Raw genomic sequence first — 23,417 nt, 5'->3', positions numbered from 1 at the left:
ACTGGCTAGGAAGTGTCAGATGGTAAAAAGATCTACGGATCACAAAAAAATGTGGAAAAAATAATTATCCCTTTCTGGATTATCATCCAGTTTTTAGTCAAAGAATCTTTGACAGATACAAGTATTTCACATGACATTTTAAGCTAAGCCACTGATTTATCAGGCCCACTGTAAGATACTGACAGGGAAGGAAGAGTTGAGGAAAAAATACATATACATAATATAGCTTTAAGCAGAATAAAGGCCATCTTATTGTTAGAGACTAGCTTTGATGACAAGGTAGAGTTATAAAATCCAAGATTCCTGCTATGCACATCTCCCAGCTTTGACAAATAAGGAAAAAGGCATTTTACTAATACAGGTAGTTTTCTGTTACAGATTTCCTCCTTGGACAACTGGAACTCACCAACACTAAGCGTCATACAGCACACAAGAGGAGATACATATTTTAGGAAACATCCACTTAAGTGTGTAAAAAAGCCTTTAATGCCAATAATTTATCTAGTGTAAGTACATGCAAGAGAGTTTCTCTAGAAACATATGGTCAACTTGTAGACCTTACTACATGAAAAGCCATTAAGTTAGGTAAGGTGCAAGTGATCCATAATTAATAGACTTTATGGCCAGATGAGACCATTTTATGGCCCTCTAGCCTGACCTGCATAACATAGGTTAAAGAACTTCACCCAACAGATGTTGGAAATAGACTGTGTATAAACATGACACTTGAGAGATTTTCACCTTCTAACGGAAAGGTTCATAGAAACTTTGCTGAAGAACTCAGTTTCTGCATTTTGTTTTTCCGCATTCAGCTCAAATTGAATAGGGTGCTTGTCTGAAGGTTCAACATTCTGAAATTAAATAATGGGTTGCATTAATGAAATTTGAAGAAAGTCAGTGGCATCCAACCTGCTACCCCAATGTACTATATAATGGCTATCAAAAACGTAAGAACATTTGTATTTGGTTACCAACTGAAAGATAAGTTCTTTGTACAATGCCCTGCAAATCTGTCACTCAAGTGCATGACGCCGGATCATCACTACAGGGAGTCAGTAATGATGCCCCCCACCTGTCTCCCATTGCTTCCCCTGCAGCCCTAGAGGCAGATCTGGTGAGCCATGAATAGTGACAGGTTTCAGAGTAGTAGCCATGTTAGTCTGTATCCACAAAAAGAAAAGCGCTTTGTGGCACCTTGGAGGCTAAGAGATATCACACAGGAGGATCTGGATGACCTTGTAAACTGGAGTAATAGGATGAAATTTAATAGTGAGAAGTGTAGGGTCAATGCATTTAGGGATTAACAACAAGAATTTTAGTTATAATCTGGGGACGCATCAATTAGAAGTAACAGAGGAGGAGAAGGACCTTGGAGTATTGGTTGATCGGATGACTATGAACCGCCAATGTGATATGCGTGTGAAAAAAGCTAATGTGGACTTGGGATGCATCAGGAGAGGTATTTCCAGTAGGGATAAGGAGGTTTTAGTACTGTTATACAAGGCACTGGTGAGACCTCATCTGGAATACTGTGTGCAGTTCTGGTCTCCCATGTTTAAGGAGGATGAATTCAAACTGGAACAGGTACAGAGAAGGGCTACTAGGATGATCCGAGGAATGGAAAACTTGTCTTATGAAAGGAGACTCAAGGAGCTTGGCTTGTTTAGCCTAACTAAAAGAAGATTAAGGGGAGATAGGATTGCTCTCTATAAATATATTAGAGGGGTAAATACCAGAGAGGGAGAGGAATTATAAGCTCAGTACCAATGTGGACACAAGAACAAATGGATATAAACTGGCCACCAGGAAGTTTATACTTGAAATTAGATGACTGTGTCTAACCATCAGAGGAGTGAAATTTTGGAATAGCCTTCCAAGGGAAGCAGTGGGGGCAAAAGATCTATCTGGCTTTAAGATTAAACTCAATAAGTTTATGGAGCAGATGGCATGATGGGATAACATGATTTTGGTAATTAAATATTAATGGTAAATAGGCCTAATGGCCTGTGATGGGATGTTAGATGGGGTGGGATCTGAGTTACCCAGGAAAGAATTTTCTGTAGTATCTGGCTGGTGAATCTTGCTCATATGCTCAGGGTTTAGCTGATTGCCATATTTGGGGTCGGGAAGGAATTTTCCTCCAGGGCAGATTGGAAGAGGTCCTGCAGGTTTCTCGCCTTCCTCTGAAGCATGAGGCACGGGTCACTTGCTGGAGGATTCTCTGCTCCTTGAAGTCTTCAAACCACGATCTGAGGACTTCAATAGCTCAGACATAGGCAAGAGGTTTTTCGCAGGAGTGGGTGGGTGAAATTCTGTGGCCTGCGTTGTGCAGGAGGTCAGACTAGATGATCATAATGGTCCTTTCTGACCTTAGTATCTATGAAATCTATTTGAGCATAAGCTTTCGTGAGCTGCTGTCCCTTCTTTGTTGTAGCTGCTCAGCAATTCCCCTCCTGGCAGCCTTCAGCATTGCAGGAGACAGTAACTCAGGCTGTCCCTCTACCTACTTCCCTGCCAGGATGTAGGAGCCCTACTTGGAGCAGGCCAGGAGCTTGACTAGCCCAGCCTGAGCCCAAGGAAGAGTTAAGGTATTGATTGTGGCCCCTTACCCTTTCTTGACCTCAGGCTGAAAAGCCTGGATACTACTGATGCAATTTAAATTTCTTTGAAAATATTACAATGAAGATATACTTATATTGTTGTATGCAGTGTAGTTGTAGCTGTGTTGGTCCCAGGATATTAGAGAGACAAGGTGGGTAAGGTAGAATCTTATTGGATCAGCTTCTGGACTGACCTCAAAAGCTTGTCTCTCTCACTAACAGAAGTTGTCCAATAGAAGATATTACTTCACCCACCTTGTCTCTCATGTACTTACATAGATAGCAGTTGTACTTTTAAAACAGCAAGAAATCCACAAACCAGTCACTATTCCTGACATTTTCCTATTTTTGCTCAGTTCCTAGAAAATGGAATGGGGTGGGACAACACAATTTACTACTCCTTCCAGAACTATCATGCAGCAGCCAGGATTGTTCTTCCACCATGTACATGGGACACACAAACTAGTGTCATAACATTACTCATATTCCTTCTAAACCTGTTACATCCCAGAGTTTTGTTGACCAGACATAAGGATGGGTTGTGCCATGACAAGTTAACTTCTTGGTGTTTGTCCATAAGCAGAGGGCTTTTAAGCACTAACTATGATTAGACAGTTCCAAAGTCAGCAATTGTTTGTAAGACATCTTGGGTTTTAAGTCTCTTATAAGTTAGGAAATTAAATTACTGTAATTAACCTAGATTTAGAGTTGCACAAATATAGTGCTCGTGGAAGTCACATTAGTAATTTCTAACTTTATGCTACAATGTAGCTTTTAATTATCAAAATACAACAACATAATCTTGAAGATGTATTAGTCAACCAAGCCACTTACTTTGAAGAGATGTAATGTTTCTTTACTTGTTAGTAGCTGAAATCCTAGTTCAGTTTGACCACTGCAAGGAAGACACTCATAAAACTCTGGTGCCTTGTGGGTCAGTGAATAGAGAACAATAAGGAAACTCCCAGACTCTGAAAGAACCCTACATAAAAGAATAATTTTAAAAAAATTAAGATTTATGTATTTTAGAAACAGAAAATATCCAGTTGGCCAACTAAACTGCCTATATGGTTCACTGACAAATGAGGAACCACTGGCTAATCAAGATGATACATGTCAATACTCATTTTTAGCTGAGTTCTGTATGGAACTGTATACAAAAACAATTAGACCTTTCATGGACGCTGTATATGGAGAGGAGAACAGTAAGGAGACTGAGTTTTTTAATAAACAAACCATTTTAGATTACTTAGCATCCTAAACGGAGGAACTCATTCACAGAACAGATGTCAAGACAGAACTGCTGCGCTTTAGGGTCCAGTGTTGTAGCATCTTAGCTGATTGCTAGGTTGCTTCTAAAATTCAAGCAGTGAACCTCCATTTTAAAGCATTTCAATTGTTTCTACATATTCAGTAGAGCTCTTCTATTGAAAATACTGAAATGAAGGTTTGGGGAGGAGGATAATTTAATCCTATAATATACTAACATTTTCTACAGCTGAGAAACACTGGATGTTTTAGTCCAATTCAGCATTTGAAACAAATAAACCCAAGATCAAGAACAATGAAAAGAGTTATGTAGATTTGGAAGGTAACAGTACAGTTTACTCTCACAATATTTGAAAACTATTTCATTTGAAGGTTGGCTTTTTTTTTAAAAAACGTTTGTGAGAAGTGAGCAAAGACAATCAAGAGGGAAAGTCAAAATTTTGACGTGGCTAATGTCAAAATTCCATTAAGTGATATAGCACCCTTAAATCAGGGCATCCTGATTTAAAAAAAAAAAAAAATAATAATAAAGTTAATTTTCTCCCCCATTGAATGTCTAAAGGTCTTTTTGGTTAGACAGTTTACCCCCTTGCTAACTTGACTATACAGAGAAAGAGTGCACTATATGAAGTGCAGTCAAATACAAAGAGTAAGCAAAATGGATAGCAAAATCTTCCTCTAAATTTTCAGTTTAAGTAATTATAGATGTTACCGTTACAAAATTTCAGACAGTTCATATTTACGACAAGTGTTACTTGTATCTATTTGTAAGTTGACTGTGTTCCTTCAAGGTAGGGTGACCAGATGTCCCGATTTTACAGGGACAGTAGGGATTTTTGGGTCTTTTTCTTATATAGGCTCTCTATTACCATCCACCCTGTCCCAATTTTTCACATTTGCTGTCTGGTCACCATACTTCAGGGGCAGATAATGACAAACTGTGTTTTTCAAGTTTAATTTCAGGGCAATAATAAATTCTAATTTTAATGACTGGTACAAACAGGTCACAGAACTATATTCTTGGCATTTAATCATGTAGTGCAATTTTTAACCCACTGGAACACAGTGGCACTCGATCCCACAAGGATTAGGAAAAAACACTACCCATGACAAATAGCTAACAGGTGTGTATTGCTAATGTTAAGACCCCCAGCACTAGAAGTCAATGCTTGCTTTGAAGTTCTTGGAAGAATATGGGACAGGAAAGGACAACAGGAGTTAAAAAAAGGCAGACAACAGGAGAAGATCAACCAAAAATTGGTACACAAGAAAAAAGTACTAGGAACTGTTAAAATAATGTCTGTTTTGAAGAGGGGAGTAGAAAGGAGAAGAAGAGAAGAGATCAGCTGCCCTAAGAGTCAGGAAAAAAACAACAACAAAAGAAACCAAAATACAACAACCTGGGAGGCATATTCCTCCATTTTAAAAACTAACACCTATTCTCCCCCTCCCAAAAGTCATTAGACAGATACTGACCCAATTTGCCAATTTTCTGAAATTTATATTAGGAACATTAGTGATTTATTTTTATATTAATAGATGTTAAGGTCAAAAGAGACCATTACATCATCTAGTCAAACTTCCTAACTAGCACAGGCCTCACAATGTCACCCAGTTACACTTATATAGAGCCAACAGTCCATGAAGGGGTGCACATGATCAAACCAAAAGCAAGTTTTCCACAGCATCCCATGTTAAGTAGCTCAGACAAGACGTTTATCAAATAAAGTTTAAGTCATTTACCTTTCTTGAATTGAAGAACTGAACAAATAACGCAGGCAGCAGGCCCAGACCTGTGGATTGTATATATGAGTGATGCCACTCAACCAACTAAAGGGAAGAGGAAAAAACATACCATTAGAAATGGATTTGTTATATCCTTCACTAAACACTCACCCAAGTACATGACAAAACTATAGAAACATCAGGAAAAGGCATTATACAAAACTAACCAAATACTTACATTCCAACCAACGGCAAAGCATAAGCCTTGGGATCAGATTCCAGCACCAGAAGTAGTTTTCGGGTTTGGTCCATTGTAAGGTATCTGGAACATAATAGGTTAAGTGTTTGTTCTAGGACTGAGGAAGTCCAGAACAACATTTAAGGTAAGAAGAAAATCCTGTGCTGAAAGTGTGTTTTCAGAAGATGCTCTGTGAAGGCTTCAGGTGGCAGAAGTACTCATGTCTTGGGAAAGAATGGATATTCCCAAGCTTATTTCCTAGCTATCAACAACCCACCAAGCTGTTACTGAAGCCACTACAGTCAGCTTAATATATTGGTTGCTCTGATGAACCCAGAAAAGTAGTAAGATGTGTCAAATTTTAAGTCATAAAAGAAGGAGGTTAGGAGAAAATAAAATAAAAATATACATTTTAAATGGTCAAAGATCCAGGACAAAAATCCTGACAGCACTGAAGGCTTAAACTACTTTATTTTCTGATGTAGATCATAAATGAAGTTCCCAGTGCATCCAATTAACAATATAACAATCAGACAAAATGAAGAGTTTCTAATGTTATCTTATTGTGAGTACTTACAAATACTTTTAAGATCGGTGAGCTTGGAATGAAACGGCCTGATTGTCACTTCTGGGTCTAGCACTGATATTATTTATACGATAATCTAAAAAACTGCAGACTGTTTTTAAAGCTAATAAAACTATCTATAAATTGTTTTTCTTTTTCCTCCTGTAGACTGATCTGTCCCCTACTAAAGTCAAAACCAAGAGCTCTAGTTGAATAGAATGGTGCAGAATGTCCCCAGATTCCTGTTCCAGGAGGACCAGCTCCCCGTGTAAACTCCTTCTAATTCAAGATACTGAAAGCTAAATCAGAAATAATATTCTTTATACTTCAGCTGTCTTTATGAGGAAGCAGGAAGCCTGAGACACTGACACTAATGGAAGATAATTTCCTTGTACCACCTAACTGATCCTAGGACATTCAACTGACCAGCACTTCATGCCTGAAAGTTTTAACTTACCCACATTTATAAGTCCCCTGAACCTGTGCAATATTCATATGACCACTCAAGTTTCTTGCTAGGGCTGTAGGAATAATTGGGACAGATTTCACAGGCGTGTATTCTAAAGCATTTGTTATAGTAACAGCTGCCCAGTGAAAATCAAAGTTTAGGTTGTCCATGTTCTCTGCTGAAGTAATGTGAACTCTTATGGTGAGCAGTCTGGAAAGATCCAAAGAGTCTCTACTGCATAAACTGTGTTGAAGTCCCTAGGATATGCAAAAAAATTGCTGAAATTAGTCTTTATACACCTAATTTATACATGACAATAGGTATATTACAGTAATGCCTAGGTGCCTGTGTCATGAATCAGGGCCAACATTGTGCCAGGCATTGTTTAAACACAAAGAATCGGCCCCTTCTTCAAACAGCTCATGACTATATTGAACATAGTGAATAGTAATAGGAAATGCATCCATTATATATCTCTCTATATATAGCTCTCTCTCTCATATTATATAGATATATGAAAATGCGTAGTTAGTTATGTTAAATTGGAACACAAAAATCTACAAGGGCAAACGGAGGGTCCAAGAATTAGTTCATTAAAAATCCGAGCAACAGGACAACTGCTTGCATCCAAGAAATCTGCATAACACAAAAGGATGTGTCACCACAAGGAGATTATTCAATGGAACATAAATTGCTTTTTCTAGATATGAAAAACCACCCTATAAATACAGTCACAGGGCAAGAGTAGCAGGAAAAAAATGTTTAGCTGCCCCAGATCCTCTGCTTCCTTGAACAGCAGCTATACTTACTGAAGCATCCCCTTTGGAGAAAACAAATATCCCTTCTCTCCCAGAAGAGTTTGGCAAGGAAGGTTTAACTTAAGCTAGGCTTAAAATATTTAAAGATGTACAGCTCCCATTTATACAGTTTGTAGAAAAGGAAATTGGTTCAGCTGTAAAGCCTACTAGATTTACATTTGTTTACAAGTAATAGCCTATTTACACACATACTCTTGTGAGTTTACCACATTACTTCACAAGTTATCTATGTAACTTAATTTTTTGTTTACTTACCATCTCTGTAGTTACTGGTATACGGTTTCTACACAACAACATTTTAATGTTGTTCATAGTCCAGATAACTCTCTCAATACTTTGTGTATTAAAAGCTGCACAAACCATACAAGGTGCAACTTGCCCTACCAAAGAATTCCTAACATTTTTGTTTTAAATTAACTGGGTCCTAAACCAATCATACAAACCTGTCTTGGGGTCTGATCTTATAAAGACTTAAGCATGTGTTCAGCTTCAAGCAAAGGAACATTATTTCTTTAAAGATGAACGGCAGAGAAACTTATTGCTTATGCCTATTACTATGCCTTTTGATGCAAAAAAGAATGAGGTATTTTTCTGCTTTATTTTTTAAACCATGGGGAAAAAAACCAACATCATCATGGCTTGCCTTACTCATTTTGCTTGAAGGACCAACTGGAGAACTAGAGAAGGATAAAAAAAAATCCTAACAGACTGAAATTTAAGATTAGCTCTCAGACTTCAGTTGAAATCAGTTTGAAATACAGTTTGAAATACAATTCTCAAAACCGGAAAACTAATCAGTGTAACTAGATATCCTGTCCTATCATAACTGAAGGTTTGGAAAGCTGCAGCTTATCTTGCGGTCTCTTGCGATGTAATTATTTCAGGTTTCTCCAGCAACAAAGGGTATGCCTACATTGCAATGAAAAACCCACGGCTGGCCAGTGCCAGCTGACTCAGCTTCACGGGGCTGTTGCATTACAGTGTAGTCTTGAGGGCTCGGGCTGCAGCCCGGGCTCTAGGGCCCTGCAAGGTAGGAGAATACCGGAACTCAGAAGTCTACACTACAATGAAACAGCCCGAGTTGGCTGGCAAGGGCCAACCACAGGTGTCTAGTTGCTGTTTAGACATACCCAAAGAGGGTTCTTTACTTCCCTTTGGCTTTTTGTAGGCGGGGCTAAAAGAACTGATGTTCCTGATTTATATATAAACAAAAAATCCACCCAAATTATGCATGACTGTCTTTATATGCTGTAAATCAACCGATAAAGAGGGTGTAGGGTCTGGATGGTTTTGGTTTTTTGGGGGGCACTTTGCGGATCTTTTGATTTCAAGAGAATTTACTGTTGAATATTGCCTTGCAAACTGAAATAATTATTCACAAGAATGATTTGGCATCATCAACAGAGCAAGCTCTCCCCATATTATCCCACCATTCTGGGAGAGAGTTTCAGCTAGGAGCAAAAAGGAGTTTTGTCTTCATGCTTATTTTGTCTTTGGAATTTCTACTGAGACTGCCAATAAAGGAGCTTATTGGTGACAATCATGATGTGGACTGAGAACAGCTCACTTCACATAGGCCATTAAATGGTAGCCTTCTGGTCTTTCCTCTTCTGGTCTGGATTTAGATACTGAAAGCCATCTAGTCTCCTCTCTGTGTCACTGTTTTAAGAGATAAGAAAGTTGCTAGGAGTGGCTTACCTTAAAAGCGGAGTTGAAGTCTTCAGAATTGTGCACTACAACATCTCCGGAGGAAGATCCCCAAGCATTAATTGTACATGGAATCAAAAAGTCTCCAGGAAGAGGTGCTGTGGGGACTTTCTCTGAACCATCAGTTACTTCTCGACCAGGATCAAATCTGTCTATTGTCAGTGATACACCTTCATCGTCTGGGGGGAGGAAAAAATAAGAGTGGATGTGGAGAAGTATACTGTATCTTTCACACCAAAACCACCAAGTTCAGTTCATTGACCGAGGCTTGCTCAATCACCAGAAATGCAGAAAGAAGAAAGCCAGTGACAAATGATTTAATAAAACATTCATGTAGGTTAAAAAAAAAAAAAAAGTTACCTTCATCCACTGCAAGAGTCCCGAGCAAAAAACAGGAAAAGAACTTTCTTTCACTCTGCTTAGCATGGCGATAGGCAAGACGAAGAGCCTTCTCCATCATCAATAGTTTGGGATTTCTGGGCCGGGGGGTGGGGGGGGAAAGAGGAGAAAAGACAATGAATGTGTTTAATAACTACATTAACAATGATTTCTAGGTATATTATATAAACAAGAATATTTTAGGTATACTTAGGAAGTTTTAATATATATAATCTTTTGTCCTGAATAAACTACTTCAAAGAATAAACCAATATTTTACTACAATGAAACAATCCCATGCCCTAAACAGGAAGAGATTTGGATATTATAGTAAAGGAAGAATAGTAGAATCTAGGTGCAATAAGCCCCTTAGAAATTTTTTTAGCTTGAAGCTGCATGTCTAGTTTGACCGTGAGCTGTCTGTAAAGAACATAAGGATGAGAGATGACGGTAGACTGAAGTGGTCTGTGAGAATGTTATAATGCGTGTCCCAAATCCTACCTGGTCATGGTTAGGGAAGACTTAAAATGTAAGTCTTTAACATACATTTTTAACCAATGAATGTCTATTTTAGAACTACCCTGTAAAGGGTTCAGGAATACTGTGAGAAAAATCCATAAAGGGTAAAGGTGTAACAAAAGTACAGCCTAGCCAACTGAAAAGGATCAGGTCTATCAACTACTGCAATGCCCCTTGTACACTATGCGTCACTTTGTTCAATGCTTAACTTCACAGAAGGTTTTGTACAAATCTGATTAATCCTCCATTAAAAGAACATTTTTCCATCACTGACAGGCATTTATCTACATTTAATCTTCTTGTTGAAGCTCCCATAGCATCTCTAGGCTGCCCAGAAGTCTGACATGTTGTCTTCAACTAGTACTCACCCCTGGCTAGTAAAAGGGTATTCGCTCTGCTGTTGCACTGTTGAGTTGCAGGATTTTTCCCTCTCCTAATGTTAATGGACTTTGTTTGAATAATCAAACTTTTTCACACCCTGTTTACCATCTGACCCTCTTAAATCATGAGGGTCGCAGGTTTTATTCTGAAGGGCACGCCAGTGCAAACATGCCCCAATGCCAGGTCTGACACACAAGGCCCGAGGAACTGAGGAGGGCCAGGATTTGCCTTTTGACTTATTTTGAAGAGAACATTTGTCAAAAAACTTTTGACATGTTAACAGGATTGTAAACATTTTACTTAATTAGGATTTCCAGGTTGAGTTTTGAACTTAGTTCAGCATTTTGGCATTTGCAGGAAAGAGTGATCCTGACAAAGCAGACATGTGCCGGCAGAGGACAACTAGCCCATAGAAACAAGAGATTTGCCATCATCTTTGTACCTTATAGTTTTCTTCCACCTTCTCCCTTGAGGGGCAGATATTTTTCATAGGGGCCTCTCAATCCTGTTGATTGTGCTGATCCACAAGGAAGGGACTCCCCAATCCTTCAGAGGGAAGAAACCCTCTAGCTAGATATTTATACTGCTCTCACTGTGATTTCCTCCCCATTGTTTCTCTGCCTCTCTGGGAGGACAGTTCCTACTAAAAACATGGAAGTGATGCAGCGTTAAGCAAACCCCTTTTCTGTCCCCACGAGGGCAGGCAGAGAAGACAAGTACTTAGTGCTTCTGACTAAAACAAACAAACATGGATATTTGCATTGGAGAAACAGATGCTGTCGACAGCCCTTCCTTGCAGCCCCACCCTGAGATGCTGTAGAGTTCCAGCACAGAGTTGCTTTTGCAGGGGTGGGGTTAGGGAAATCAAAATCCTCTCTGTCTGTGGACACGTAAAGGATGAACAGATCCTTACAATGGTTAATCTTCCTCAGCACAATAAAACTCAAAGCTTTATACAGTCCACACATGATTAACTGATCTTGGAACAGTCTAACAGGGTTGAAAGAGTAGTATGCCATACCAGGACGTAACTTGTGGAATATTGTTCTGCACATACTCATAAGAGCCCCTTCTACTTTAAATATTTGTATCTCGAAGAGAAACTAGTCTTACTCATACCTGTAATAACTGATGTGTGTGCCAATAACATCTCCCACAGGTGTTGGATCCCAAAGTGCACATTTTGATAGAGGAAAACTGAATGGTACCATCCTGCTTGAAGCAATTCTGCAAAATAAAAAATAATCAGAAATATATTAAGCCTTATCTTTTTAGCTGCACTTTATTCAGTTTGGGTTGGGGGCCAGAAGATGAAGAAAAACAAAAAAAACCCAACATTTCTTTTAAGAATGTCAAAATAGTGAAGCAGAAACTTTTCCTATGAAACGGAAAAGATGAGATTTTCATTTATTTTGCCATTTTAAAGGGCTAATTGCTACAGTTCCTTCATACAGTGTTAGGTGTTAATGCGAAGGCACTAATTATTTTTAGATAAAGCTTGGGAAATGAAGCTGTTCTAGATAAAACATTGGAAAGAATAAGACATACCAGGAAATAAGTGATTTTCAGCTCACTTTAAATTCAGATTAAGAAAAAACTTGCCAAAAGGTCGTATTTCCAGTTTTCTTGATAGTTTTACATAGGGATTTGCTCCATTAAAAAGCAGCATGTTTTGAAGAATATTTAAAGAAACGTAATTATATCTGAAGTCAAACAGCATATCACACAGAAAGAGTATTGCTGTGAGTGTTGTGACCAGAGAAATCCAAGTTCACAGCCACAAACAGGACTCAAAAGATGCTAAGAAACTGTAGCCATTCAAATTTCTTAACGAAGCCTTACAAATTTTATTTTAAGATTTCTCCAAGTTGACAGAAATAATCTTTTAGTAATCCATATAATACAGTTCATAACCCACTGCTGATATTTGACTAAAGACCAACTCAGGACTTCCTTAAAATATTTTACGTTAATCAAAAATATACATTTAAATCTGCCTCACACAGCACTGCCTAAACTCTGTCAAGTTACTTTTTCTTATTTCCTTTTACTTTACGGACTTCTTTTTCTGAACACTTAGTTGCCATGGGAAAGAGATTTCTCTATTCTCATGCCCTACCTCAGTCCACTCACTTGTCTCACATGCTGGTTATGATGGAGGATTGGTTCTCATTAAAAGAATGCTGTCAGTCAATTTAAATTTTTTTTTTAAAGTTGCAACGCCCAACAAGCTCACAGAAATTGTTTTTTAAAAATTTAATAAACAGTCTTGTTGAATTAAGGACTAATATTTCCCTGTATTGTTTACAACCCAAACACTGCACTTCAGAAAGTGAATTAGACACAAAAGCACCCAGTTATGAGTGTTGCAGACCACATAAGTACCTAGATAGGTAAAATGTAAAAGTAAAACTGATTTGTCCATTGGTTACATTTTACTTGAGAGGACAAACAACATAAATAGTGAAAAGTAGATTAATATCCTGTCAGTGTTAAAAATAAGCTAAGATAAGGAAATGCTAGATTAAAAAATTAACCGGTAGGTATTCCTTTAAAAATTAAGGGCCCAATCCCACAAAAACTTATAAAGATGCTTAATAACAAACATGTGAGCAGTCCAATTTAGTTTGATTTAAATCAAAAGAAGATTTTAAACATTTGAATTAGAAAGCAGGAAACCTTGATTTAAAACCATCAGTTTTAATTTGTGTTTTACATTTGTACTTTTTAGTTATTTTTCCTAAAGAAAGGTTGATTCTTATTGGTTGGTAACCATTAAAACATGTTGATATGCAACTAAATATAGTCTTTACATTAAATGTAATGCTTCTTTTTGCTAACCGTCAGGATACGCTATATCTATGCACATTTATTTAAAAAATTATACATGTTAACTTATCTTTATTAAGATTTTTAATTGTTATATTTTGTATTATATTAGAAAATGGTGAAGGATGCATCTCTTATTGCTAGATGGTAAATTCTTACTTGTGATTATGTCTAGCTTTATTTGAATGGAAATTCAGAACAATTAAAAATGCACACAAACAACGTCTTAAATGTTCTGATTACATAAAATGGACTTAAGCGCGCTGGACAAAAGAAAAATTTGTCAGCAATGCTTTGCATTGAAAGCTGATTAAACAAAGGCAGTATTAGCTGTAGTTAGTGAACTGAACTGATTGTTTCTGGTCCCCAGTTCCTTCAAGATTTTAGAGCTAGATCTTCTCCCCTCACATCTAGTTTTTATTCCTAGACTGGAAGAAGAGACATACTTTCCTGCTTTATCTAACTCCCAATTGGTTTCTTAATTTTTAAATGAACTAGGCATGGAACAGAACAAACTAAAATGAAGAAATATTCTCTCTGTACTTGCAGAAGAGCCAACTGCTGTCAGAAGCTGGTACTCCAGTACCAGGAGTTTAGCTAGTGACTTCCAACAGTTCAGTGGTTTGACTCTTTAAAACTTGGCAGCAAACATGTACTGCTTAATATTATTTTGCATATTTAAATTTAAATTATTTTAATAGAAAAAAGTTTAACAACTTCTGTTAAAGCCTAATTTTAAGATTAATTTTAAATTGGTTTTTAAATAAAAAGAATTAAAAAAAATCATAAATTTTTATTACGGCTGTCAAGTGATTAAAAAAATTGCAATTAATCGTGCAATTAATTGCACTGTTAATAAGAGAATGCCATTTATTTAAATATTTTTGGATGTTTTCTACATTTCTAAATATATTGATTTCAACTGCAGTGCAGAATACATAGTGTACAGCGTTTACTTTATATTTATTTCTGATTACAAATAGTTGCATTGTAAAAAACAAAAGAAACAGTATTTTTCAAGTACTGTAGTACAATCTCTTTATCATGAAAGCTGAACTCGCAAATGTAGAATTATGTACAAAAAATAATGGTCATTAAAAATAAAACAATGTAAAACTTTAGAGCCTTCAAATCCACTCAGTCCTATTTCTTGTTCAGCCAAACAAGTTTGTTTACATTTGCAGGAGATAATGTTGCCTGCTTCTTGTTCACAATGTCACCTGAAAGCGAGAACAAGCATTCACATGGCACTTTTGTAGATGGTGTCGCAAGATATTTACATGCCAGATGCGTTACAGATTCACATGTTCCTTCATGCTTCAACCGCCATTCCAGAAGACATATGTCCATGCTGATGACGCATTCTGCTCGATAACAATCCAATTCAGCGTGAACCGATGCATGTTCAGTTTCATCCTTTGAGTCAGACGCTGCCGACAGAAGGTTGATTTTCTTTTTTGGTGGTTTGGGTTCTGTAGTTTACACATCAGAGTTTTTCTCTTAAGACTTCTGAAAGCTTGCGCCACAGCTCATCCCTCTTAAATTTTGGAAGTACTTCAGATTCTTAAATCTTGGGTCGAGTGCTGTAGCTATCTTTAGAAATCTCACATTGGTACCTTTTTCGCGTTTTGTCAGATCTGCAGTGAAAGTGTTCTTAAAATGAACATGTGCTGAGTCATCATTGGAGACTACTATAACTTGAAATATATGGCAGAATGCAGGTAAAACAGAGACTGAGACATACAATTCTTCCCCAAGGAGTTCAGTCACAAATTTAATTAATGCTTTTTTTTTTTTTTTTTAAAAAAAAGCGTCATCATGGAAACATGTCCTCTGGAATGGTGTCCGAAGCGTGAACGGGCATACGAAATGTTTAGCATATATGGCATGTAAATATCTTGCAATGCCAGATACAAAAGTCCCATGTGAATGCCTGTTCTCACTTTCTGGTGACATTGTAAATAAGAAGTGGGCAGCACTATAGGCACTGCAGAGATTAACTTCTTCCATAACAGTCTGGAACAACATGATGGTGGATTGCTCAACCAATATAGGGAGAATATTCCATACATAGCAAGGGATGGAAAAAGAGACAGGAATTCAACAGTGGCCACACTGGTGAAAGGCAATAGCTTGAGACCTCTGGAGATTGAGGTCCTACGTTCACCAAAGAAGTAGCACACCACTGCAAAACTTCCTCACCATTGTTTCCCACTATTTATTTAGAGGTGCTACTTCTAAGGGAGGCCACTAACAGCAACTTTAAAATCTTAATGTTTTTTTCTTAAGAAGCCCTCTGTAGTACTGAATTCTGTTTGTCCAAGTAGTGTCATTTGTCATCTTATCTCTATGCCTTCTCTCCTGTTCTACCCCTTACCTGTCACTATGCATGAAAAGTTCTCCCCATCTTGCTTTGTCAAGCTCCCAGTCTCTCCACATTCAAGTCTCACTACCTTCCATAGCAATCAGAAATAAGCAAAACTTTATAACTAACAACAACAAAAATCAGTTTCAACCTTTATTGAATCTTTGCCTCACTGCTTAGATGCATACTAGGATTTGAGTCGTGATGGTTTCTGTAACATCACACCTGTGTACTAGAAAATGGACTCCATACACAGCTTTCAATGGGTATTTAATAATGATGGAGCCCAATTCTCAACTAAGTTTTTTTTTTTTATATAAACAAAAAGTTATGGTTAGCGGACCAAGCAGTCAAAAAAAACGTACACTACCTGGATCATCCTACACTTGCAGGTGAATGGACTGGATATAACTATAGAAGTTGTATCCCTCTCCTATGCACAAATGTTGTGCAAGTATGGACTGAACTTCTCCAACATGTAAAAATTCCACCAGCTAAAATGAGAAAAAATAAGCTGGGAACAAATAAATATGACACAGACACACCCTTCCCCACTCCTTCTATACACTGTTACTAACAAGTCCTGGTCTTTAAGGGCAAAGCTAAATGGGTCACCAAACTCGGGGCTTGTCTACACTTACATTTTATAGCGCTCTAACTTGCTGGCTCAGGGGTGTGAAAAATCACCCCCCTGAGCGCGGCAAGTCTGAGTGCTCTAAAGAGCTAGTGTGGACAGGCTCCGAGCTAATCCCCTCATGGACGTGGATTACCAGGAGCACTGGGAGAGCTCTCTTCTAGCGCTCAGAAGCAACCACACTTGCGCTTCAAAACGCTCCCGCAGGAGTGCTCCTGCAGCAGCGCTTTGAAGTTTCCAGTGTAGCCATGCCCTTAGTCATTTTAAACATAAGAACTCTCACTAACTACAATATTTAGGGCCCAAAGGTGAAAGCTGACCTGTAAGGATTAGGCTCTGTGGAGGCACAGGGACCCACCTGCACGGATCAAACAGCAGAACAGGGCCTTAAATTGTAACATCTTCAGAGAAGAGGCTGCCATTTAAAGTCTATTTGTGCATCAACCTGGACAAGGGGGCTCCCAATCGTAATTAGGGTCTCCGGGCACTACTGTAATGCATATAATACATGAGGGCATATCATTCATTGCAGACGTAATAAAGTTGTGTTATTTGTAGTCCCAAGAATCGAGAGATTAGTGCTTTCTTTGAGTGCTTTTCCTGGTAAGGAAAAATATTAAAATCAAGAGCTTTCCATAAAGTAATTTCTCTACAGAGGCGCAGATACCTAGGATCTATTTGGTGATCTGAAACAGCAGAAATAGCCTCCATGACTGCAGATTTCGACCCCCTGCCAGGAAAACAGAAGAAAGAAAATTAAAGAAAGGAGCCCTAGTCATGGGTCAGGGCCCCAAGGCACTACAGTAACACAAATAACAAACAAACCGCACACATCACATCTTCACATCAAGAACTGATTTACATCAGAGCGGATAACCAGCCGAAGGATGGTACCAGGTCATTGACAGGGCTACTAAGACTGACATGTGAATCCACCACAGCCTAGACGTGACCCCCCCCCCCACGCGCGAATAAAGTCAGCCCAACTTGTACACCCGCACCCCGCGTGCGGGCACCCGCGCAGGACCAGGCCGGGGGAGAGGGCCCCGGACCGGGAGCTAGCTGTAGCTGGGGGGTTGGCATCCCCTCATCCTAGCCCCCCCGGGAGGCCAGCAGATCCGCGGGCCAAGACCCCAGCGCCCGCAGCTCCCACGGTCCCCAGCCACCCCACACCGGGCTGGGGAGCGCCCGCCGAGCCCCCGGACGGGGCCCTCCCCCCGCCGCAAGCAGAGGCAATGCCGCGGGTCCAGGTGGGGAGCTCGGTAACGGACTCACCTGGGCCGGGCCCTTCAGCCTGTGGCGGCTCCAACGGCGGCACCGCCAGCCTCCCGCCCCTCCAACGCCCTGCAAACAATGAGCGCCGCGCCCCGCCCCGCCCGGCCCGGCCCTCTAGCCCAATCAGAAGGCGCAGCTTGCACTCCGCCCACTTCTTTTTGCGGTCGCTCAATCAGCACGCCGTTTCCACTCCCCCCCTCGGCCAATCAGTTGACACCCCGGGCAATCAACCGCCCGGCGCGCGCAAGCGAAGGGGGATTTAAAAACGCTACCGCTTTAAACGGTCACCCGAGAGAGAGAGAGAGCGAGCGAGCGCTACTGCGCAGGCGCACTGGTTGGGGACGGGGATGGAGGCGTGGTTTGGATGCCACAGCAACCGGCGAGTTGGCCGAGGTTAGAGTTTTAAAGAGACACACACCCCCTAAAAAGAAAAGGAGTACTTGTGGCACCTTAGAGACTAACCAATTTATTTGAGCATGAGCTTAAGAAACCCAAACACTCCCACAGCGTTTACACGGGACCCCTCTCACCCTAGGAAGCCTCGAATGTGAGGATATTGAGTAGGCGTGAGGGGCAGGATGGGGGGGAAGGTACCACTCTGGAACCCTTACTGCACAAAGGGGTTGATTGGTTTGCTCGCTGAGAGGGAAAGGCACATTGGAGATGGGAGTTTCATTTGCACAATTGTCCCCAGCACGTTTTTTGTCTGGGGTTTTGTTAAACCCATATTCTGGCCTGGGTGGATCTTTTCAACCTTCCAGCAACCGGAAACATAATTTATTCCTGCAACAAAGAAGGGGGGGGCTAACTCATATTGTGAGTTTTGAAATGCTTTGATTATTGACAGGTCCATTGGTAAACCAGAGAATGGAGTAGTTTTCCTTACAGTCCCGGGTCCCCCATAATCGCCCTGGATGGTTTCCACTTTGTTTTGAATTTTATTTTGAGATTAAAGGGCTGTGTTTTAAAATGTTCTCTTCTTTAGCAAACTGATAATGTTTCGTTCTACTCCAGAACAAGTGCAAGAAAATAATACTGTGATTATTGATTATTATCATAGAATACTGGGGTTGGAAGAGACCTCAGGAGGTCATCTAGTCCAATTTCCTACTCAAAGCAGGATCAACACCAACTAAATCATCCCAGCCAAGGCATTGTCAAGCTGGGCCTTAAAAACATTTAAGGTTATCCTTCTACTGGTCTCTTTGGCCTTTTAAGAGAAAAGGAGAGAGAGAGAAGACCTTACTTTTCACAGCACAAGAGGAAGGAAGGAGAAAGGCAAATAGAGAGAAAAAGACCGAACTACTTGATATTACCAATTTGCAGTGAAAGTTACAGGCAACTCTGGTATGAAGCCCCAAATCATGCATCATGTCCTGTGTGGAGCTCAGCATAGGCATGTACTCACCTGGAATAAACTGCAAGACTGGGACCTCAGATTGCACTGATTTGCCTCAAAAGGAAAAATATGAGATATATACTGTGTGCAGCATTTTGCCAAGTTACTGTATTAAATGGTCAAATGAAAAGGAGCTGACTATTAATAACCTCTCTAGAATACCAAAACCTAACAAGTTGAATCTACCATTACACTTCCAGCACTTATTTACACAATTTTACAAATCTGGATTATTTACACAGTTTGAATTTTTTTCCCTCCCCCCAAAAAGTAAATTTGTCATATTCAAAGTAAAGAATTGTATGCAAGTCATATCTAAAGAGTGTAATAGTAAAATAACATAGTTCTTCCATCATCCATAATAATATCCACACTGACATTTTGCACACTACAAAGAGCTGTCTGACACCAATGCTAAAACCTAAAAAAGAGAAACAGTTAAGAATTATTTTAAATATTTAACTTACAATACAAGTAGGACCTTATGGAATTAAATCTAAAAAAAAAAGTGATTTTTTTCTATTATTTATACTCTATTTTTTGCATTTCTCTTAGCAATGAAAACAAACTACTCAGTAAAAAGAAAAGGAGGACTTGTGGCACCTTAGAGACTAACCAATTTATCTGAGCATAAGCTTTCGTGAGCTACAGCTCACTTCATCAGATGCAGCTTATGCTCAAATAAACTGGTTAGTCTCTAAGGTGCCACATGTACTCCTTTTCTTTTTGTGAATACAGACTAACTGGGCTGCTACTCTGAAAACTACTCAGTTTCACTTTTGGTTGTAATCAGCTTTTAGTCAATTTCATGTTCTCATGCACTAGCACAATGTAGGGAGATAGATATCTTAACTATTTACACTGGACTTTTAAAAAAAAGTTAGGGAAACCATTATATTGGCATTAAGGAATTATTGAACAACAAAAACATAACAGCTCTTACCAAATCTAAAGTATAAGTCAAAATGTAACACTAGATAATTGCTCTATTTTTATTACTAATAATTTAGGACCCAATACTGCCCACACAAATGCATGTTTAAGTTTGATGACATGAACGCTCCAATCAAAGCTTCCAGCTAAAATGATATTAACCACTCTTACACAAATATAAGAGTGTCCATATAAGGGTACCAATTTAACTAATTAGATTTAGAAACCAATGTAGTTAAACAAGTGGAACTGGTGTGTATAGACCAGCCCTTGCACACATGCTTTACTTTACACATGCATTGTGTGGAATGGACAAAAGCACCAGATCAGAGCCTTATATAAGTTTCCAAATGTTAACTAGTCTTTACAATATCCTTACGAAATAGGTGTTATGTCTACTTTACATATGGAAAAATTGAAATTGAGGGGTTAAGGTCCGGATCCTGCAGACACTTAACGTAAGTGCTTAACTTTACAAATGTAAATAGTCCTATTATTAAGTGGAACTATTCATGTGTATAAAGTTAAGCACACATAGGCTGGATAAGGGCCCAAGTGACTTACTCAAGTCCACATAGTAAATTACGGACAAAGCCAGGTTTAAAACCAAGTACCTCTTGGCTCCCAGCACTCAGCTTTAACCACCAGACCAGATTAGCTCTCTATGGGATATCAAATGCCATCTAAATTGAGTATGTAAACAGGATTAAAAATATTTGTATAACAAAAATGAAATGCCAGAAATCAACTAAAACATGGTCACCTCACATGCAGGAAATATTGATGACTTTGCTATGCTGGTGATTAAGAACCAAACCGAATCAGTACTCACAACCAATCTAGTGAAATTAAGTTAATAAGCAAACCATAAGGAAGGCTTCTAAAATTAAAACGTAAGTTGTTAATCAAAAAAATCAACAGCATAATTATATAGTCTGTCTTATATCTTAGATATATCCTTGAACAACCTAACAATAGCACAGCTGTTGTCCCAAAAGACCATAACATTCACTTGAGTATTGATAGTTACCTTTTACACAGAACTGGTAACTTTCTGTATTATTTGCTTTATACTACAATGAACTTTGCATTATACTGACTTTTGCTGTCTCCAAACAGTAGCCTATCACCACAGGTATGTTTTAAGTAGTTATTTCCAAATAACTACAGACTTGTTTTTTTGCCAGGGGATTTTAATTGTTTTTTTTAAGGAGAACTATATTTTACTGGCTACATGTTCTGGAGATGGGGAGTTAGTACAGGCGGACCATCGGTGCAAATGATGCAGATCTATATTAAGACAAGCCTGAAATCGGAGGTATGTAGAAACCCCAGCATTTCTGAATCAAAGCTCTTGTATGCATACTGCATACCCATCTTCAGAAAAATAAAAGTCACCGAAAGGCCGTAAGGTCAAGCCCTGAATCTGCCCTTATATCATTCCTCCTGAAGATTCCCTGGCACTTATACAGGTCTCAAGTGTACGGTATTGCTTTTATGCAACACTGCTCAGACTTGAAATTCCTGTTAGTTGCATGCTCCCGAACAGGTGCTCACTGAGGATCAGGACCATCTTGGATGTCCTGGCGTTGTGAACCCATAACACTGAACAGCTGGCATGCAGTGCCTATTGGGCACTTTTACTGATTTCCCAAGGCAGCTAGAGTAGTGTAAGCGGGGGAATAGTCCCGCTCTTGTGAGGAACTTTCCTGGCTTCTGCACTACCCCGGTGAAGTGGGCTAGCGAAAGGATCCAAATCCTCGCTCCCACTTCCTTTACCCAGTGGCCTCCCTGCCCTTGAGGACTCCCCTTCCACTCTCCTGTCTGGCAGAGTCCTCCTAACCCCAACAAGGCTGGGCCCAAGATTCCTGGGGGGCTCGACCCCCAACCCGGCTGTGGTCACCTAGGACAGGGGCTAGGGTGTCCCCAGTCCAGGGTACTCTCTCTGCACTGGGCACTTCTCTGACCCACTGACCATTACATACAAATTAAAGCAAATGCAAGTTATTTAATCAACAATTAATTTAAAAAAGAATAAGGAAAAATGGGAAAGGTTAAAGGAAACACATCAACCCGCTCTGTGGCAGGGAACATCACAACTGGTGTCTCTGGAATGTCCGGGCAGTTCACAGTCTGTTCCTTGTAAGTCCCAGGCCTCCTTCTCAGGCCCTAGCTTTGCTGCAGGGATGCTGTGGGTTGGACACTTGCTCTGGTGGTGGCCACACGCTCTCAGGCCCTAAGTGGTAGGATCCTTCTTCCCAGTGTCGCCCCCAATCCAAGCCTGGCCTGCAGAGCCTCTTGGCTGTGCTGGGCTCGCTGCCGAGGGTCCCCCTCGCTCTGCCCAGCTGCTCACCGCACCCAGCTCCAGACTGCTCCAGCCCCAGCTGCACCACTCGGTCTCTGCGCTTCTGTTGCTGCTCTGCCTCCAGCTCCCTGGGCTGCTTCTTTGGCCCCTCTGCCTCTGGTTGCTGCAGCTCTGCTCCCAGGACAGGTCTGCTCTGCAGGCTGCTTCTGTGACTGCTCCCAGCACTGACCTGCTTCCTGGCCTGCTTTTCTGGCCCCTCTGGCTCTGGTTGCTGCAGCTCTGCTCCCAGGACAGGGTCTGCTCTCTCTGGGCTGCTTTTCTGGTCCCTTTGGACCTGGCACAGCTCTGCTCCCCAGCCTAGCTTGGGCGCCTGCTTTCTCCTTAGCTCCGCCCCACTCTGTCTGACCCAGGCAAATCCAGCTCACACAGAGGACAGGACGGGACCTCCTTGGCCTGCTGACTCTCTGATTAGCCTGCCCACCCTCTCATTCAGGCTGACCTGGAGCACCGGCCTCTCCCCATTGTTCCTGGGGACTGTCAGTCTCAGAGTCCTGATTCCCCATCGACCCTTCCCCCTTTTAGTACTGGGAGCTAGCCAACCAAAACACCCCCACTGATTGTTAGTAAGGGGGGCAACAGTCCCCCTACAGTAGCTACCTCAAAAAAGGGACAATGCTGGCTGGGAACACGTGGGCGGCGTGGGGGGTGGGGGGGAGGAACCCCGTGTCTGAGCAGATCCGCAGACATCTGCCCAGGGGGGCAGACTAGGTCTTGTGGTGCAAACGGGAGTGAAACCCACTACACCTTGGGCTTTCGCAGGGGTACCGCGAGCAGCGGGCCGAGAGCAGTGAAGGGAGCTCAGCAGCGGGCTGTGTCGCTGCTCCCCCAGGGATCGTGTCTGAACACCCGCCAGGATTGGCCTTGGGCCCCCCCGCGCCGCCGCCTCTGCACGGGCCGCGCTCTCCGCAGGCTCCCGCTGCCCCGGTGCCGCCCGCGCGCCCGCCAGGTGTCACGTCACCCCGCCCCCGC

General features: G+C 40.6%; 1 protein-coding gene across 7 annotated transcripts in view; it reads right to left on the bottom strand.

The window, feature by feature from the left end:
• STIL (STIL centriolar assembly protein) overlaps nucleotides 1-23,383 on the bottom strand; it is a 39,638-nt gene extending 16,255 nt beyond the window's left edge. Inside the window, exons 1-10 of one of the 7 annotated variants that reach the window (XM_073357784.2) lie at nucleotides 19,160-23,383; nucleotides 17,144-17,206; nucleotides 11,768-11,875; nucleotides 9,731-9,846; nucleotides 9,362-9,549; nucleotides 6,855-7,102; nucleotides 5,833-5,916; nucleotides 5,613-5,699; nucleotides 3,435-3,582; nucleotides 742-851 (exon numbers count right to left, since the gene is read on the bottom strand). In XM_073357784.2, the coding sequence (XP_073213885.2) occupies nucleotides 742-851; nucleotides 3,435-3,582; nucleotides 5,613-5,699; nucleotides 5,833-5,916; nucleotides 6,855-7,102; nucleotides 9,362-9,549; nucleotides 9,731-9,846; nucleotides 11,768-11,875; nucleotides 17,144-17,187 (1,133 nt within the window). In that variant the 5' untranslated portion in view covers nucleotides 17,188-17,206; nucleotides 19,160-23,383. The other 6 variants (XM_073357781.2, XM_073357785.2, XM_073357787.2 and 3 more) reach the window with 6 other exon arrangements.
• Nucleotides 23,384-23,417: the final 34 nt, after the last annotated feature.

The sequence above is a fragment of the Lepidochelys kempii genome, chromosome 8 (assembly GCF_965140285.1).
Source record: "Lepidochelys kempii isolate rLepKem1 chromosome 8, rLepKem1.hap1, whole genome shotgun sequence".
NCBI lineage: Eukaryota > Metazoa > Chordata > Testudines > Cheloniidae > Lepidochelys > Lepidochelys kempii.
Note: the sequence above shows the minus strand (reverse complement) of the source record. Positions and strands in the feature narration are given on the sequence as shown.